At 42.0% G+C, this 20,765-nt stretch overlaps 1 protein-coding gene across 3 annotated transcripts in view; it reads left to right on the forward strand.

Moving 5' to 3' along the window:
* Positions 1-20,765, forward strand: part of LOC144509285 (grainyhead-like protein 3 homolog) — a 102,729-nt gene that overhangs the window by 10,716 nt on the left and 71,248 nt on the right. Inside the window, exon 1 of one of the 3 annotated variants that reach the window (XM_078237911.1) lies at positions 1,257-1,319. The exons of the other annotated variants lie outside the window; for them this stretch is intronic. Coding sequence (XP_078094037.1) covers positions 1,312-1,319 — 8 coding nt within the window. The 5' untranslated portion in view covers positions 1,257-1,311. Of the gene's footprint in view, positions 1-1,256; positions 1,320-20,765 lie in introns of those variants that run through there. 3 annotated transcript variants of the gene reach the window in all.

Raw genomic sequence — 20,765 nt, forward strand, 5'->3', positions numbered from 1 at the left:
AGCCCAGTGTTTCAGAACAGATTTTAAATATCAACTCTGATTCTCTCTTAACACTTGCGGCCGCACCTACTGAGTAGTTCCAGCATGTTCCATATTTATTTAAGCTTTGCAGCCTCCATGGTATTTTGCTTCCTAACCCAAAAGCACTTTTTGTGCCAGACCCACGAGACCGACAACTTGTGAAAGAAGTGACTGGATTTTCCTGCTGCGATCATCTACAGAATTGCTATTCCTTTGGTTAATCCCAAAAAATCAAGAGACAGAAAAGGCCAGTATGCCTTTTTGTTAAAAAAAAAACTTCCCTGTGTTGTAATGCACTTAAACTTGATTGCGTGAGTTGAAGAGAGAGAGGGTTAGGAAAGGCTTTCTATTGTCAACAAACTCTTAGTTCCCTCAGTTTCTATTGTGATGTTGTAAGTCAAGGTGATCACAGATAACTTGTCACATTGTCAGACCAAGCCCACCATTTGAATTACACAAACTTAAAGTACCCTGCTGTCAGTTGCTGGTTTCGACAGCAGAGTACTGGCTTGCCAGAGGCACATTTCTATGTGTGCAATTTTCTTCCTTATTGAGTGGGTGTTGGGAAAGTGAAGAAGCTCATTAAGATGAAGTAACATTGCCAATGTATGTGATTTCGACATGTGTGAAGCACTCAAACCTTAATAAAATCTTGAACTGCTGTAAGGCAAAGAACCCTTCTAACAAAGCAGCATTGCCTGAGCAATATCAATTAGAGGGCACCTGTTTACTGCTGATTTTAGGGCCAATGCTTCTTTTGCCATGAGGCAAAATTAAGTCATGAGATCAGTACAGATATGCTAAAACCATTCATTAAGCATTGCGATTGTACACTCAGATTGTTATCAGTTGTTACAATCAAGCTTCCAGCTGCAGTTTTATTTTATGGTGTTTTTGCTTGAATATTGTATTAGCCACAAGACTCTGCTTAAAACCATTCCTTATTAATGTGCTGGTGTGTATACAACAGACTCACATTATGTTCGCCAAGGCTTCTACCAGGTCTCTTATAAAATAAGTTGGCCAACACTCAGCTCTTGCTTCTGGAGGGTCTTGAGGCAAACTGGGGGGAAACGGATTCTCCACCATGTCAAGTCAAGTTTGAGCAAATTGCGGTTCTGCATGTGGTCCAATAAATTAAAGATGACGTTCACGCATTATTGCAGCACTGTCAGTTTGAGCAAGACTTTGGGTGAAGCATTGTTGTGTTTAAACAGAAAGCCCAATGTGTTGTTATTCAAGCTGGGCTGTTCAACTGGAGAGGAGACTCATGAAGCTACAACCTAATTTATGAAAAGGTATGTGCACTAGATCATGAGCATAGAAAAGTCTGGATATAGCTTGTCTGAGATAGAACAGTCAATGCTGAATGGAAAAGTGACAGCATTATGTACCCAAGCACACAGCACAATATGTAACGATGGCTTCTACATTATAAATGTCCAATTAATAATGTCTTGTTTTTATACAGTGCCGTATCATGTCAAAGTATCTCAGTTACACACAGTGAATTACTTTGGAAATGCAAAGAATGTTGCTGTGTAGGTAAATTATAATTGTAAATAAATTCTTGCGTTCTATCCAGTAACTACTCTTTAATAGAAAACCTGTTCTTGGAAGCATAATGTGCAACTTACATTTAAATAAAACCTTGGCTGGACCAAGGAGTACTTGGAGTACTACGTGTCAATAAAAAAATGTGGTCCTGAACAAAGTGCAGAAAAATGTACAAGGATGTAACCAGAATTGAGCGGATGGAACTATAAGGAAATGTTGAGCAGGCTTAGTTCTCTTCTCTGAAGAAGAGAAGACTAAGAGGAAGGGGTTTTATAATTATGAAGGGGTTCAATTGGCTGGATGCAAAGAAACTATTTTTACATGTGGGTGAGTGTAGAACAAGGAGTGTGAAGATGAAATTGCCACAAACAGATTAAGCAAAAATTTAGCAGGAAGTTCCTAACACAGGAATGGTGAGAATTAGAACTCACTTTCAGATAACATCAACCCAACTAAGGAGAGGTTGGATGCACGTATGAGGGAAAAGTGTATAAAGAGATATGGGGGCAAGGTGGAACAAGGCAATTTGAGCAAAACCAGGCTTATGTGGAGTACAAGTACCTGCATAGTACTGCTGAGCCAAATGGCCTGCTTCCGTGCTGTCAATTTTATGCAATGTCCACAACAGAAAGAACAAATCAACATTTTGTTTAGTGGTTGTTGTTCTCTACCCACACCTAGCGGTGCGCAAGGCAGACTTTCATCTGATTACATAGCAGAGAGAATTTTCCTGTCCCGGCTGCCACGGGAATCGTAGGCGACGAGGGGGGGGCGGACCATGCAAAGGTCCGTTGACTTCAGGTGGGATTTTCGGTTTTGCGGCGAGCTCGGCTGGAAAATCCCACCCAGTGAGTTTTTAATTGGCATAGGTTGCCAACCTGTTGCCAGAGAGGTGCCACTCCACGCCAAGCATGGCTGACCAGTAGTCTCCCCTACTCTGACAGTCTACCATTGGCATGTTGGAAGAACTTTGCAGGTTGATAATCTGTTGGCCATGTTATAAACACACCTTCCTTGGCCATCAAGTCCTGCATTGGGGCTCGAACCCAGAGCTTCTGGCTCAGAGGTAGGGACATTAACTCGCTACCTTTTGAAGATAGATTTACATACAAAAAATACTGAAAATAAGCAGGATTTGTATCACTTGTTTAAATATGATAAAGAGATATTAATAGATGAGGTGAATGGACAAAACTGTGGCAAATAGATTTCAGTGTCGACAAATATGAAGTCACCCATTTTGGACCAAGATAGGATAGAATAGATTACTTTCGAAATGGTGAAAAGCTAGAAACATGCAAGTCTAAAGGGATTTGGGTTCCATACACATAGGTCTTTAAAATATAATGAAAAAAAGGCAAATGGCGCTTAGATCAAGAGAAATTGGAGGACTAGAAGTCATGCTGCAGTTATACAAAGTCTTAGTTAGGCCACACCTGGAGTGGTGTGAGCAATTCTGGGCATCACATTTCAGAAAGGGTCTGTTATGCTTGGAAGAAGTGCAGCATAGGTTTACCAAAATGTTACCTGGACTCCAAGGATTAAATTACGAGGAGAGATTACACAAACTAGAAAGTAGTCTATTTATCCTTTTTCATAGAATCATAGAATCCCTCGAGAGCAAAAGGAGGCCATTTAGCCCATCGAGTCTGCACCAACCCTCTGAAGAGCATACAACCCAGGCCCAAGCCTTTACTCTATCCCCAGAACCTTGCACATCTACCATAGCTAATCCACCTAACCTACACACTAGGGGAAATTTAGCGTGGCCAATCCACCTAACTTGCACATTTTTGAACTGTGGGAGGAAACCAGAGCACCCAGACGAAACCCACGCAGGCACGGGGCAGAATGTGCAAACTCCACACGATCACCCAAGGCCGCAATTGAACTTGGATCCCTGGCACTGTGAGACAGCAGCGCTAAACACTGTGCCACCGTGCCGTCCATCCGGGAATTTGAAAACTTAAGTTTGCAAGTTGGTATGGGAAACTATTTCTGTTGGCTGGTTGGGGAGAATAGGCCAAGGGGATAAAAGTCAAACAATTAGGGCCAGACCTTTCAGGAGTGAAACACTTCTACACACAAAAGTGGATTAAGTTTGGAATTCACTTCCCTAAATGGTATTTGTTGATTTTATGACTGAGATTGATAGATTTTTGTTAACCCAAGGCTAAAGAATATTGGGTAAAGGAGTTAGGTCACAAATTAGCTGTGATCTCAGTGAATGGTGGAACAGGTTTAAGGACTTAAATATCCCATTTCTATTCTAACATTCCTATGGATGTCGGAACTGATTAAGGTTTTAATATTTCTCATGGGATCATGGTACGAGCATTCTATCCAAAATCATACTCCTCTCTCTCTCACCAATTGTGGGCATTAATTGAGAGTTTGTGCTGGTAATAGAATTTCTGAACTCTCTCCTCATCTAATACTTCACTGCTAGGACTAACTCCAATATTATGTAGGAGAAGGTGAGTCATATTAACATGGGTCATCTCTGCACCACTGACTTTGAACAGTGTAATAATTCTGTGTGAACCAATAATGGCTGTAACTGTGCCTGGAGAAAGCTTTCAAGGACCTGTATTATGGGAACAATAAGATTTGGACAATAAAAATAAATTTGTTCAAATTGATTTGCAATGTGTGAAAGAGACTGCAAACTAAATAGTAATCAAGAACCTTTTAAAAAGAAAACTTACATTTGTATAATATCTTTCACACCCTCAGCCAGTGAAGTACTTTTGAAGTGTGGACTTTGTTGTAATGTAGGAAATTTAAGCAATACTTTCTCATAACTCATCCTTGCATTTAGAGTTTCTTACATGCCGTTTAATGTGAAAGGGGACATTTCAATTAGGTTTCAAGCATTATGATTATAGTGTCCTTCATAAGCATTGGATAGATTACTTTTGTCTGTGTACTATTCCTTGAGCTGTCCTGAAATGACACTAAAGATAGACTGTGTTGTGGCAAATATATTCCCATTTCATTGGCACAATAATCAGCTCAGAGCGCAGCTTATTGCAACAGAATTATCACCTCAATCAATATCTTTAATATGAATCTTATATAGTTGAATTCTCTTGAAAGGGAATTTATGGTGCTTGGGGATTTTCACAGTAACTTCATTGCAGTGTTAATGTAAGTCGACCTGTGACTAATAGATAAACTTTAACTTTTTTGTGTACCATGTGGTAGCGTTACAATATGATATATACAATACCATAAAAAAGTATCACCATTTAATCACAAGATTCTGCATTTTCTTTGGACAATTTTAATGTAAAAGTTATTATTTTAACCACATTTTAAATACAAAGTCTACTGCCCATGATTAGGATATGATTTCACTGTTTCAAAAAATATCCACACAGTGACATAAAACTCACTTTACGTCATAAAAGTCATAGCACGGTAGCACAGTGGTTAGCACTGCTGCTTCATAGCTCCAGGGACCTGGGTTCGATTCCCAGCTTGGGTCACTGTCTGTGTGGAGTTTGCACATTCTCCTCGTGTCTGCGTGGGTTTCCTCCGGGTGCTCCGGTTTCCTCCCACAGTCCAAAGATGTGCGGGTTAGGTTGATTGGCCAAGCTAAAAATTGCCCTTAGTGTCCTGAGATGTGTAGGTTAGAGGGATTAGTGGGTAAATATGTAGGGATATGGGGGTAGGGCCTGGGTGGGATTGTGGTCGGTGCAGACTTGATGGGCTGAATGGCCTCTTTCTGTACTGTAGGGTTTCTATGATGATTTCATCATACTATTTTTCCTATTTTGCTCTTATTCCTCAATTTCGAGATCAGTTCCAGGTTTATTAGCACATTCTCCCCATGTCCGTGTAGGTTTCCTCCGGGTGCTCCAGTTTCCTTCCACAGTCCAAAGATGTGCAGGTTAGGTGGATTGACCATGCAAATTGTCCCTTAGTGTCCAAAGATGTGTAGGTTAGATGGATTGACCATGCTAAATTGTCCTTTAGTGTCCAAAGATATGTATATTAGGTGGATTGGCCATGCTAAACTGTCCCTTAGTGTCCAAAGATGTATAGGTTAGGGGGATTAGCCATGGTAAATGTGCGGAATTATGGGGATAGGTCAAAGGGGCTCTTTCAGAGAGCTGGATGGCCTCTATCTGTGGAGTAGGGGTTCTATGGTTCTGTATAGGACCTGCAGCCTTATGCAAGGCTGTAGAAGACCAAAGGTCAGTAAGGTAGTGTGTTTATTAACCACCAAACAGAATATAAATCAGAAGAAACCTTATTGTTGATGCTTAAAGTTTCATCAGACCCCCTTGGTCTGTGGACCTGTCATCACGAGGATGGATTAATAACTGCCCTTGACAGAAAAAAAATCCAACTAAAATGACTCTGGTTATCAAAAATTTTAAATTACAAGCAGCGATTAAGGAGATTGGGTTTGGTCCCTTTGGGGGAAAAAAAGACTTTGAGGTTATATAAATTATGTTTTCAAGATTATGGAAGAGATTGATGAAATAGACCAGGCACATTGTTCACTGCGTCGAGAAGTTCAAATATCAGAAATCACAAGAATCACAAAGTTAGAGGTAAGGTAGCTGGAAATATTTTACACAAAGGGTAAATGACTAGAGAAATAAATTACCAGAGGGAGACTTTTAAAGCATATATAATTGGAAATGGGTTCAAGGGACAACTATATGTCTTTCATGAGGGGAGGAAATTGAGAGATAAGACAAGAATGCAGGTAGGTGGCTGGAAATCAATCGAGGACAGGTTTATTGGACCAAAAGGCCTTTTTTTTTCCCTATTCCGAAAAAGACTTGTGTTGCTCCTCTGCATCTTAGTAATGGATTGGGACTGGTGTTAGCCAAAACTTCACACTTGAATAAAGTTAGACTTTGTAAGAGTTTATGTTATTTATAAGTTATTCACTTATATACAGATTAGATTTTAATTGTATTTTCACCTAGGCATTGTAAAGGTGCCATCTCATAAAAGAAAATAATGTTTTCTGTAACCTTTTATTTATTCAATTGTATTCTATCATTAATGATGAAATAGTTCCTGATATTTCTCAATCATGTTATTAGTTATGCATTGATTATGTGCTCAGAACTAAAAGCTCCAGTATTGAACAGATGATGTGCTGTGATGTCAATAGGGTTATTGATGCACATTTGAAGATAAGACTACTGCAGTATATGTGACTTTTTACCTGCTCATGCGATTGAGGGGCCTCACTGATTAATGGCAACTGACTTAGAATGATTAGAAGCCCACTCACATTGTTCAATGACTTGCATCATTTTTCAGTAATTGTGGAACTCTTCCTGTCCGGATTTCCATAGTTAGGATTTTTTAAAAAAGTGACATACTTTTAAAAATTAGTAGCGCTTTTTATTTCATTTGTACACCTTAATATACCTGCATATTATGTGCAGGCACATATACAGATCAGGCTGGTTGTAGGAAACAATCACCATTGGAATGTGGTTTGGCACCGCATAGTCGCTGGAAGCAAATAACATTGGCACAGCAGACAAAATAACATTGGTGAGAAAGACAAAATAACACTGATGGGGCAAACAGGATCTTTGTCTCACCCATTTTTCCTGTTCTTTGTAAGGGTTGTTTCTTTTAACTTTGTTCTCGAGGTGGGAGAAAAGCCATTCAATCCACATTCATTTCCCACCCCGTCGGTGTAACAAGGGGTATTCACTATGAAGTTCTGGGTGTTGCTCACGCTCCCAGGCTGGTGACTGTAGTAATTGTTTTACTATTGAGTGGCTTGTTGAATGGCAGTACAGTCAACCATACTGCAGGACAGGTGTCACACGTAGGGCAGATTAGAACTTTCCATCACTGAAGGACAGAATGAACGAAATTCTTGATTATAAGTAACCATAAATGATCAGAGTTAACTAACAACACTTCATGCTTCTTATGATAGCCCTAAACTCGGAATTAATAGTCCAGCATCATAACCACTACACTAACATGACCATCCCTTTGGGCTATTTCATAGCTCCTGGGTAACGGAGCACCCTTCTCTTTGAGTGTGGTCGTTCGTAGGACACATGTCAGACCTCGAATACTGTGCTTGGCATTTTTACACTGACAATGTTAAAAATCAAGTTAAAATTGTCCAACATACTTCAAAATGTAAATCAGAAAGGTACAACTGGAAAACTTGAACTAAAAAATTCCTTGGAGTTGTCCCTGCTTTGCTTTGGCAATTATATCTAAATTTTGGTGGAGACTCTTGTTTGTGTGGTGACTAGGATTTCCACAGTAGATCATAGAATGCCTACAGTGCAGAAGAAGGCCATTTGGCCCATCAAGCCCGCACCAACAACAATCCCACCCTATCCCCTTAACCCCACGTATTTACCTTGCTAATCCCCCTGACTTAGGTGCAATTTAGCATGGCCAATCCACCTAACCTACACATCTTTGGACTGTGGGAGGAAACTGGAGCACCCAGAGGAAACCCACGTAGACACGGGGAGAACGTGCAAACTCCACACAGACAGTCACCTGAGGTTGGAGTTGAACCCGGGTCCCTGGCACTGTGAGGCAGTAGTGCTAACCACTGTGCCACCGTGCAGCCCATGACAAAGCTGAAGCAGCAGAGAGTACCAGCTCCATGGAACCTGCCAGCCATATGGGTCAGTTTATAAGTTGAGTCCTACCTGCACTGAGATCAATGAAAATTGTTCCATTCACTTTGGTGGATGTCTGCACTGGTGGGATTATCTTTACTGAGAGTTTATTCATGTTATAATTACCCACAATTTTCCAGATGTTAGCACTTGATTAAGCACTCTTCACATTTACCATTACTGGCAGTGGAAAATTGAAAAGAACCTGCAAATTGAACAGTTGGACCAGAAAAGACTGACGATTATTCTGTTGGAGTAACATAATTTCATAAGAAATGGCAATTTCCCTGAAAAATGCAGTTAATTCCTCCTGCAGTTCATATGCATCGTTCCTCATGTGTTTGTGAGCGAGAGCAGTGATGCACAGACCTTTGCACTAGCTCCAGACACCTGATATTGCAATTCCTTTATTTTACACATCCAAATAAATGTAGATTGAGAGCTTTTATTTTCTGTGCTTCTTGAGGCTTGTGGAGGAAATGGCAAAACATTATGATCAACCAGATTATTTATTTCTCTGTTGATTAAAAACAAGGTAACCATTTCCTTTCCTGTATGTGGAGAGAGAATAGAGCCAATGTTTCAAGCCTGGAATAGTTGGCTCTATTCTCTCTCCACAGATGCTGTCAGACTTATTGAGAATTTCTAGCATTTTGTTTCAGATTCCAGCATCCGCAGTCTTTTGCTTTTACCATTCCTGCCTTTGTTTTGTTTCTAAATTAAGACATTAAGAGACATTCCCCTTTAAAGAGTACGTGGCATCAATAGTGTTGCTGACACAGAGTTCAAGGGAAAACTCAAAACCTTAAAAGGTATATACATTAAGATATATGATTACATTGGTGGAGTCCAGTAAATTGACTTATTTGGATGTGCAAGACTTGAGATTTGATGCGAGAATATTTAAATGAAAACTTGAAACAATTCAGCAATGTTTCTCATCATTTATGTAGATACAGAATGGTGAAAAACCACTTCCTAACTTTTACCACTGAGCAACAGCATTTAATCCCCAGTAAAATGGCAAAACACTGTGGACACCATTAATATGAAATACAAATAGAAAATGCTGGACATATTCAGCAAATGACATCTGTAAAGAGAGGAAAACAGTGTTAACAGGCTGAAATTTCATGGTCCCATGGTGGCAGGAGGAGCAATCGGGAAAATAGGGGGCATTTGGACGGATGTTGAGTGTCACTGAGTGTTTCCAGCATTTTCAGTACCTTTAGTCCATTACTCTGTTTTGTAGTCGGTCAACTTGATGTCAATAAGTAGATCAAACAGGGTCTGATGTTTCATCTCCGTTCCCACTTAATAACAAGACATGGGGCACATGTATTGGCCCTTAGTATTGGCAAGCCCTACTGCCATTTTTGATGCCGGTGGTACTTGGTAGGCCAAGAAACCGGTTTCATGGAGGTGTGAATTTACCGTGGGATCTTTTGCTGGTGCCCACCATGGCCGGTCGGAAAAACCACCAGAGGCTGGCCTGAACCTCATTTACCTCCTGTAATTGGGATGCAGATGAAGGGCTGGCCCTTCTTGCTAGATTCTCCATGATGCTGGTGGGAAAACACGCTGATATGAGACATGTTCGGAACAAGATTGCGTACAGATGTTAGGACTCATCTGAACAATGCTTGGGGTGGTACGTGGAGTTCAGGATGGAGGTTGCCCACAACCCTGGACCCTGGAGAAACATAGCAGTGGGTGGCGGGAGCATCTACAGGTAAACCTTCCAGATTTGGTGCCTTGGAGGGGGTCCATCTTCCAGCCTCATGATGTCCCTGGAGATCTATCTTCATTCTCAGGCCTTCTGGCCTCAGAGTGCTCCCAGACATTTGCTTCATTTCCAGATGGCTCACCTATTGTCTTCAATAATGGGTCAGTGATGTTGGGCACCTTTTCAATATGGTGCCTGGACATGATGGTGGACTACGCATCATCCAGGCCTGCTCCGCCACGGAATACGGTGTGAAACACACAGGTACATAATTAATGAGGTTGGAGCTGGGAGATTTGACATGTTTTCCTGCAGCGGGAAACACTCCACATTCCCGACCCCGCCATGGCATTTAGTATGACAATGGAAGAATTCCACTCGCAGTCTCACTAAAGCCCTGTGCAGATGTATCCTCCCTACTTTTATACTCCATTCCCCTTGCAATAAAGGCCAACAGTTCATTTGCCTTCCCAATCACTTGCTGTACCTGTATGCTAGCTTTATGTGATTTGTGTATCAGGACACTCAATTCCCTCTGTAAGTTAAGTTTATTTATTAATGTTTATTTATTAATGTCACAAGTAGGCTTACATTAACACTGCAATGAAGTTACTGTGAAAATCCCAGAGTCACCACACTCCGGTGCTTGTTCAGGTACACTGAGGGAGAATTTAGCATGGCCAATGCACCTAACCCAGCATGTCTTTTGGACCGCGGGAGGAAACCGGACCACCCATGGAAACCTATGCAGACACAGGGAGAATGTACAAACTCCGCACAGACAGTGACCCAAGCTGGGAATCGAACCCAGGTTTCTGCACTCTCTCTAGTTAAATAATATGCTCCTTCTCTATTCTTCCTGCCAAAAGTGGATAATTAATGAGGTCCGATCTGGGAAATTTGGCGTGTTTTCCCGTTGACCATCGCAGCGCAAAACACTCCACGTTCCTGCCCACTGCACGGCATTTAGTCTGAAAATGGGAGAATTCCATCCAGTAATGGCCAATGTAACTGCAGTGATACATTACCTAGAATACAGGGGGCCAATGACGACTGTTTTGTGTTCAATCCAAAGTCCACCCTATTTGCCAGTAAGTGACTGTAGGAGAAAGCTTTGGTTGGGTAGCACTGCTATAAATCTCAGTGATATTGATGGTGAAAGCTGAGTGAGCAGCACAGGTAGATACCGGCGGTACTGTCTGGCTCTTCGGGATCACCATAGCCTGCTTAGCGCTGCTTCAGTGTGGTGCAATGTGAACAAATCCTTCCCCCAATGTTTCTATTATGATGAGTTGGTATGTGAAGCCCTTAGAAGATAAAATTGTGTCAAGGTTTTCAACTGTTTCCTACACCATGAATACAGCCCCACTCAAGTATGGGTAAGCACAAAATATAATGAAGGATATATAAGATCGTGATGACTTGGCTGAGATGAACAGTAAATCTGAAACCGTTCAAAATGCATCTTTTGTGGCATGGAATCTTGTGATAGCTCCAGTGCTTGTTCCCATATCTAGTAGGTGCTGTAGCCAGTGTCCCATCTGGCTGCCAGCTCCGATGGAGGAGGATGCATTAACTTGTCCTGGGAGTGTTGAATAGAACAACCCTTCTCATCAGAAGCAGCAGAATATTATCATGGACCAATCAGGAGCATGAGGAAGTGTTGCTCTGTTTGTTCTATTCAATTCTGCAAATGCTTGCTTCAATTCTTTGAGCCTTTAATTCCTTTGACATTTATCCCTTTAACTTGCAGGGGTTGCATTGTCCCAAGATTTTGTAGCACACGCTTCACCGCACTCGGTGCACAAGGCTAAAACTGCACAGGCAGCATTTCCAAATGAGTCCATAACTTGTCTTGGTAACATCCAACAAGGCCAGCACATCATTCTGCAAGGCATGGGATTTAGCTTTGCATAGCAACTGCTGCGTTGGCATTATAATTTCAGCGCACCGATATTGTTATTATACCTGACCTATTGACTTGAGCATTGGCTCCCAAAGCTTAATCAATAGCATCCCTTCGGTCGTGCTGTTATGTTACTCTGGGTATGCCAGCTTCTTCTGAATTGAATATCTTGAAAAGTCATCACAAGGAAACCCACTTTGCCTTACTTTCACAAACATTTGAGTATATTTTGCATTGTTTTTTCCAAATCCTTTGAGATAGCAAAAGATAAAATCTCCAATTTTGTTAATTTGGGGAACTCGGGAGAAATTTATTTACTGAGAGTGAGGCTCGAATGTGGAATTGACCACCACAGGGAATAAGAACAAAGAACAAAGAAAATTACAGCACAGGAACAGGCCCTTCGGCCCTCCAAGCCTGCACCGACCATGTTGCCCAACTGAACTAAAACCCCCTACCCTTCCAGGGACCATATCTGTCTATTCCCAACTTATTCATTTATTTGTCCAGATGCCCCTTAAAAGTCACTATCGTATTTGCTTCCGCTAACCCCCCCTGCAGCGAGTTCCAGGCACCCACCACCCTCTGTGTAAAAACCTTGCCTCATACATCTCCTTTAAACCTTGCCCCTCGCACCTTAAACCTATGCCCCCTCGTAATTGACTCTTCCACCCCGGTTAAAAGCTTCTGACTATCCACTCTGTGCAGGCCCCTCATAATCTTGTCGACTTCTATCAAGTTGCCCCTCAACCTCCGCCATTTCAGTGAGAAAAAAACAAGTATCTCCAACCCCTCCTCATAACTAATACACTCCATACCAGGCAACGTCCTGATAAATCTTTTCTGTACCCTCTCCAAAGCCTACACCTTTGGAGGCGACCAGAATTGAACACTATATGCCAAGTGCGGCTTAACCAAGGTTCTATAAAGCTGCAACATGACTTTCCAATTTTTAAACTCAATGCCCTGCCCGATACAGGCAAGCATGCCGTCTTCCTTCTTGACTACCTTCTCCACCTGCGTTGCCACTTTCAGTGACCTGTGTACCTGTACATCCAGATCCCTCTGCATTGTTGAGGTATTTGGCATTGGTGCAGTTGGATGGTTATATGAAGCTGAACTCAATATAAGGTTATGCTGATAGTGTTAAGTGAAGATGGGTGCAGAGGAAGAGGAGCATAAAGACCAATACAAATTTGTTGGGCTGAAAGGTCTGTTTCTTTACTGTGCATTCTATGTAATTCTATGGAGAGTAATGCTCAGTGAATGGAAGTATGGGTGCGCTGCCCACTGTGACAAATATAACAGTTCAGGGATCTCAGGAGCTTGTAGTTTCGAACCACCCCTAGCAACAGCATGTCTGAATCTGTCAGGTTTCGTTGTGACTAATGCATTAGATAATTGACGAGCCCTGCCTCCAAATGGTTCCATAAGTTGAAAATTGTGTAATGGTTTCGGGACTAATTAGGCAATCTTGGCACTTCATTGAAATATTAGATTACGATGGGAGGGCCCTGTTAGCTTACTGTCAAAATCTCTAGCCAAGGATTTAAAGGCTATTCTCATTCTTTTGAAAAGTTATTAGATACTTCTGTTCCTAAAACAACAGGAACAAAGCTGTGGTTTGGAGTCAGTGGAAATTTATACAGGCTGTACTCAATGCACCTCTGACCTCCTCATCTTAGAATCAAAGAATCCCCCTACAGCACAGTAGGAAGCCATTCGGCCCATTGAGTCTGCACCAACCACAATCCCACCCAGGCCCTATTCCCATAACCTCACTTATTTACCCTGCTAACCCCCTGATATTAAGGGGCAACTTAGCTTGACCAATCAACCAAACCTGCACATCTTTGGACAGTGGGAGGAAACTGGAGCACCCGGAGGAAACCCAGGCAGAGACGGGGAGATTGTGCAAACTCCACACAGACAGTAACCCAATGGCTGGAATTGAACCCGGGTCCCTGGCTCTGTGAAACAACAGCACTAACCACTGTGCCCCCATGCTGCCGCACTATTCTATGACTATTCTGGAGGGATCTAAATGGAAGTCTATTGTGGAATCAGGGCTTCCTACATTACAACAATTAGGGCACTTCAAAACAAAGGGTATTTCATTGACTGTAAGGTGCTATGGGACATCCTGAAGTTGTGAAAGGTGCTATAAAAATGCAAGTCTCTCTTCTCTTTTCAAATTGGCCTGAACCATTCTTGAGTGTCTGTTAGCAGCCCACTCAGAACAGCAACAGCATAATTCTTGGACGAATGTATCCAAGCACCTCACCAAACAATTATTTGCCTTTATTATTGTCTGTACGTTTACGGTTTGGATTCTTGAGTAAATGCCAAGGAATGGGTAACCAATTATCTATATTGTCTTCTTTACAAATGTGAAACATTATTTAATGTATATATATATTTACATCAGGGACCCAGGTTTGATTCCGGCCTTGGGGAGTGGGGACTGTGTGGAGTTTGCATGTTCTCCCCATGTCTGTATGAGTTTCCTCCACGTGTCTGCATGGGTTTCCTCCGGGTGCTCCGGTTTCCTCCCACAGCCCAAAGATGTGCAGGTTAGGTGGATTAGCCATGCTAAACCGCCCCTTAGTGTCCGATGTTGTGTAGGTGGATTAGTCATGGTAAATGCACAAAGGTTATGGGGATAGGGTGAAGGGGAGGGCTTGGGTAAGATGATCTTTCGGAATCAGTGTGGACCAATAGGCTGAATGGCCTCCATCTGCACTGTAGGGATTCTATGATTCTATAATTCTAGTAGGACTGAATGGAAAATATTGACATAAAAATCACAATGGTTAATACTGACAGAAAAGCAACAGGAAGTGAAGTTTGTGGAGAGGAAATTTGCACTGCATAATTGATGAACAATATGTAGGCATGCCTGTTTCACCATCTGTTTACCCAGTCTTTGGGAAAATGCTGCAATTTGTTATTAAGATAGTCTTAACAATGCACTTAGAAAAGCAGAGTATGATCAGAGAGAGTCAATGTGGTGATACAAGAGGGAACTCATATTAGGTTCATTTAAGACAGGTTTTCTGAGGGTATAACTAACGGGATAGATCCAGGGGAACCAGTATTACTTGGATAAGATGTCACACAAAAGGTTAGTGTGCAAGATAAGTGTACATAGAGTTGGGATAATATATTAGCATGGAAGGAAAATTGGTTAATGGACGGGAAGCAGATTATAAGGATAGATGGGGCATTTTCATGTTGGCAAGCTGTAATTAGTGAAATGTCACCTAGATCAATGCTGGGGTCTCAGCTATTTACAATTTATATTCATGACTTAGACAAAGAGACCAAGAGTAATATATCCAAGTTTGCTGATGATACAAAGCTGTAAGCTTTGTGGAGGACACAAAGAGGCTATAAAGTGCTTAGCACTGCTGCCTAACAGTGCCAGGGACCGAGGTTCGATTCCCGGCTTGGGTCACTGTTTGTGCAGAGGTCTGCACGTTCTCCCCGTCTCTGTGTGGGTTTCCTCCGGGTGTTCCGGTTTCCTCCCACAGTCTGAAAGGTGTACTGATTAGGTGCATTGGCCATGCTAAATTCTCCCTCAGTGTACCTGAACAGGCGCCGGAGTGTGACAACTAGGGATTTTCACAGTAACTTCATTTGCAAAGTTAATGTAAGCCTACTTGTGACAATAAATAAATAATAAAGAGATATAGACAGATGGAGTACTATGTGGGAATGGTCAGGTTCCTCACTTTGATTGTAAGAATAGAAATGTAAAATATACTTTAAGGCACAAAACTTCTAAATGTTGGTGTTCGGAGAGACGTGTGTTATACTTGTACAAGGAACACAGGAAAGTAGCATGCAATGACAGAAAACAATTAGGAGGCAAATGGCGCATTGTTTTTTTATTTAAGGGGAATGGAGTAAGGAAGTCTTGCTGCAGCCGTGTGGGTGTGGGTGAGACCACACCGGGAGTACTGTGCATTGTATCAGTCTGTATACCGAGGAAGGATATCCTTACTTTGTGAAGATTCACTAGATTAGCTCCTTGAATGAAAAGAATTGTCCTATGAGGAGAGGATGGATAAATTGGGCCCACATTCTTTGGAGTTTAGAAGAATGAGAGGTAAGCCCCTTGAAACATTCAAGATTCTCAAGAGATTTGATAGAGTAGACATGGAGAGGTTATTTTCCCTGGCTGGAGAATCTAGATCATGGGAACGCAGACTCAAGATAAAGGATTGATCATTTAGGCTGAGGTGAGGAGCAATTTCTTCACTCAGAGGGTTATGAATCTTTGGAACTCTCCATCCCAGAGGGTTGTGCATGCTCCAAGGTTGAATATATTCAAGGCTGAAAGAGAGTAGACCTGAAGCACCATCTGGTCTACTCCTGCTTCTATTTCCTATGTTCTTATGTCCCAGCATTACTGGATAGCAACCAGAAATAGGAATGAACTCTGATTTCTCCTTTGCTAACCTTCCAACCTAACCTTGGAAGATAGGTTTCCAAGATGCATCCTGACATAGAGAAGGTACTGTATCTGTGGTCTTGCTGGTTCAAGGCCTTAGTCCCCCACGGGATAAATTACCAGGTAGATTGTGAACTGAGATCACAAATTCAATCCCCCAGTCTATACTGATGATTCTAGCTGAAATAAAAGCAAATTACTGCGGATACTGAAATCTGAAACCAAAAGAGAAAATCTCAGCAGGTTTGGCAGCATCTGTAAGGAGAGAAAAGAGCTGGCGTTTCGAGTCCAGATGGACCCTTTGTCAAAGCTAAGAGGCATAGAAAGTGGGAGATATTTATACTGCAGGGTGAGGGAATGAAAGATGAGTCATAGCCACAAAAACAAGGGAAAGGCTAAGAGGTGCTTACGACAGTCCATAGAGAGAATAGAAGGTATGTGTGGCCAAATGGCAGAGAAGCTGAAATCAGAGGGCAATCTGTGACAGATGAAGATGTGGGGGGAGATGGGTGGGGGTGAGGTAAAATTAAGAAAAAGGGGGGAAAGGGAAGCAAAGGGGGAGAAAAGGTAAGGAAAGGGGGGATAAAAAGGGGGAAGAGTGGAGGAGAAAAGGAAAAATAAAGAAAGACAATAAAGAAATACAATGTGATGATCCTAGCTTTGGGGTATCTTGGGTCATAGCTTGAAGAGACAATTTCACTGAGAACAGTATGCAACTGCGGATTCACAGGTCAAATGTAGAACAGATGACTCTCATCAATCACAGGCTCTCAGCTGAATCTTACCCTTATCTTGTACTCATTCAGAAATCGAGGTAGTGGCCCTTGTAATGGATCTGCTTTTTGGGATTGATTGCTCTGTGAGTCAGAACACTTCAAAGCCCTTGATTCATTAAGGCCTCTTGCTACTTTGGCCCTTTGCAATATCTGCATTAAGTTGGAGAATGCAAATCCTACTGGACTATTTTTACTTCTAATCATAGTGAAACGTAGAGAACTCTTTCTCCCTTGCTTTATGCAACAAATTCATATGTCGACCAATGTGATCATTCTTAGCAAACAGAACAGTCAAGACTGGAATAATTTATAAAAATATTCAGGAATGTTGATGCAGAGAATTTCCCAATTCTGGAATCAGATCCCATTCATGTCTCCCTCAAATAATGAACTTAAAAGTACGTTAAACATTTGCCTGCTAATATCATCAAAAGCAAATTATACTCTATAAACCTTAAATATAAGCTTATAAACTATAAGCTTTGGGGCGGCACGGTGGCACAGTGGTTAGCACTGCTGCCTCACAGCACTAGGGACCGGGATTCGATCCCTGGCTTGGGTCACTGTCTGTGTGGTGTTTGCATATTCTCCCCATTTCCTCTGGGTGCTCCAGTTTCCTCCCCGAGTCCAAAGATGTGTGGGTTAGGTGTATTGGCAATGCTAAATTGCCCCTTAGTGTCAGGGGAACTAGCTTGGGTAAATGCATGGCGTTATGGGGATATGGGTGGGATTGTGGTTGGTGCAGGTTTGATGGGCCGAATGGCCTCCTTCTACACTGTATGATTCTATAATTTTCAAGAATGTTAAACCTCTACCATCATAAGTTTGATAAAAGTCCCCTGAACGTGTGAACTTTATTCAACTTACAGGCCCTATTTCTCTCTGTGTAATGATTGAGAAAAAGTAGATATACAGAATCATGATAGGTCAACATCACATCAGTTATCAAAGACACAATGCACCATTGGCATGTAGGTGTTTGTGTGTTGACATATCTAAATTGAATAGCATGTTAGTGGTAATTTTATTAATTTGCTTTGCTTTGCTTGCCAGGATTCTGTGGCAGGAAGTTTAGGGCCTCCTCCACACAATTTTCTGTCCATTGCAAAATAAATGGATAGCATATTACAAAATATATGAAATGTGCATAACATTAATTAATGAATGAGTGTGCATGATGTTCCAGCAAATGTGCTATCATGATAACATATATTTTATATAGTGCACTTAATATGGGCAAATTTCCCAAGGCATTTGACAGGGGTTTAAATTGGATGCAGAGTTGAAGAAGGAGCTATATGGAAGTGGAAGTGGAGTGATAGATGGGTTTAAGGAATGGGTTCCAGGAATGTCTGTTAATGGTGGATGAAGGGAAATGGGGATGCGCTACAGGTCAGACAGTGGAACAATGAGCTGGAGGGATGGGTAGTTTTGGGCTAAGGAAGATTACAAAAATAGGGGGTAAGGCCAAGAGGGCATTAAACTCAAGAATAAGAATTTCAGTTGGAAACATTGGAGGACCAAGAATCAATATAGGTGACCACACGACTAGGAACATAGGAACATGGAAACTGGAGTAGGTCATTCAGAGTCTCAAGCCCGCTCCACCATTCAATAAGATCATTGTCGATGATCAACCAGACTTGACACTGGACAGGAAGTATCAGAAAACTGGATAAGTTGAAGGTTACAGAGAGTAAGTAGGCTGCCTCAGAGAAGAATTGCAATAGTTAAGCCTGCAGGTGACAAAGAGATGAAGTTTTCAGCAGCAGATGAGCTGACGTAGGCTCTGAGGTTCCAGAGATGGAAGTGGACAGTGATTTGCAAGAGAATCCAAAAGAGAAAATACTGGAAAATCTCAGCAGGTCTGGCAGCATCTGTAGGGAGAGAAAAGAGCTGACGTTTTGAGTCCAGATGACACTTTGTCAAAGCTAAAAGGCATAGAAATCTATGCCTTTTAATGATTTGATGATTAACCTTTTAGCTTTGACAAAGGGTTATCTGGACTCGAAGTGTCAGCTCTTTTCTCTCCTTACAGATGCTGCCAGACCTGCTAAGATTTTCCAGTGTTTTCTCTTTTGGTTTCAGATTCCAGCATCCGCAGTAATTTGTTTTTATTTGTGAGCGGATATTGGGTCTGAAGCTTAACTTGGGGTCAAAGAGGATGTTGAGAATTCAAACATTCTGGTTCAAACTGAAATAATAATCGCTGAAGGGGCTAAAATTGGTGGTAAGGGTGTTTGGTGGGAAAGGCATTGGTGGCAGGGGCTGAAGACAATAGCCTCAGCTGTCTGGGGCGGCACGGTGGCACAGTGTTACCACTGCTGCCTCACAGCGCTAGGGACCCGGGTCCAAGACCCGGCTTGGGTCACTGTCTGTGTGGAGTTTGCACGTTCTCCCTGTGTCTGCGTGGGTTCCTCCGGGTGCCACGGTTTCCTCCCACAGTACAAAGATGTGCAGGATAGGTGAATTGGCCATGATAAATTCTCCCTCAGTGTACCCGAACAGGTGCCTTGGCCAATTCACCTAACCAGCACATTTTTGGACTGTGGGAGAAAACTGGAGCACCCAGAAGAAACCCACGTAGACATGGGGAGAATGTGCAGACTCTGCACAGTGACCCAAGCCAGGAATCGAACCTGGCACTGTGAGGCAGCAGTGCTAACCACTGGTGGCTAGAGAGATGATCAATACTTGCTGCATTGTGATTTTCAGAGTGGGATTGTCATAATCGCTATCAGGGATGCTGAAACCCCACCCATCCTCATACTGCCCCCCCTCCTCCCTCCAACATAATTTGTATGTAATGACCAATTACATGTGCATATGTGTTTATTTGTAAGTCTTCCTTTAACTGAGGGAGTAACAGTGGTGAGTGATTGCTGAGCCAACCAGTAGGTAAGAAGGCCTAAGATGTATGCGTGACAAATGCAATCTTTTCTGGATTAGTGCCAGGGGTGCCAGTGTAAATGTCACTGCTTTCTGAGTTTGCAAAACAATGTAAAGACTGAGAACTTCCAATTCCTCTTTCTATGCCTCTCCATGATTGACAGAGACCATCTCCTCATGACCACAACTGCCAGAGGATAGAACTATGTGCTTTTCCCAGGTCTTTGACTCCCCCATGAATGTCCGAGCCAGCCGGAACCATCTTTGAGTACTTCTTGCATTTGAACCCTGAGGCATCCCGAGTAACATTCCTTTGCTTGAACTTTAAATTTGGTTTTGCATGAATTATCTTCAACAAAATCATACGCAGCTGCCATTTTGATTTTGGGTTTGTTAAGTTTTCCAATGTCAATGAAACTGAAATATTTTAAATGCTTTCGAAGTTCAATTTTTATTCTCCACCCTCATCTGACTGATGCTGAATGTTGCGTGATTGGGTAATAGCAACTGCTGTTCTTATTTGTTTGAAGACTACAGGATCATGCCCGTACCAGAACCTGGAATATAGTGTGAGGGTTATTTGCTTAACATCTGGTTCATATTGTGAATTGAAAATATCTCTACAATTTGGCTTTTCTAGTTCAATTTTTGGAATAGTCAACACGAGGAATTTATATTAGCATATTTCTCCAGTTGTGTAACAAAGTAGAAACTGAAGAACCTTCTGGCATTCAAAGCTGTAAAGGTCATGTGGTTCTTCAAGAATCAATTACCAGGACACCAAGTGTGGCAC

This window comes from Mustelus asterias, chromosome 21 (assembly GCF_964213995.1).
Source record: "Mustelus asterias chromosome 21, sMusAst1.hap1.1, whole genome shotgun sequence".
NCBI classification, from domain to species: domain Eukaryota; kingdom Metazoa; phylum Chordata; class Chondrichthyes; order Carcharhiniformes; family Triakidae; genus Mustelus; species Mustelus asterias.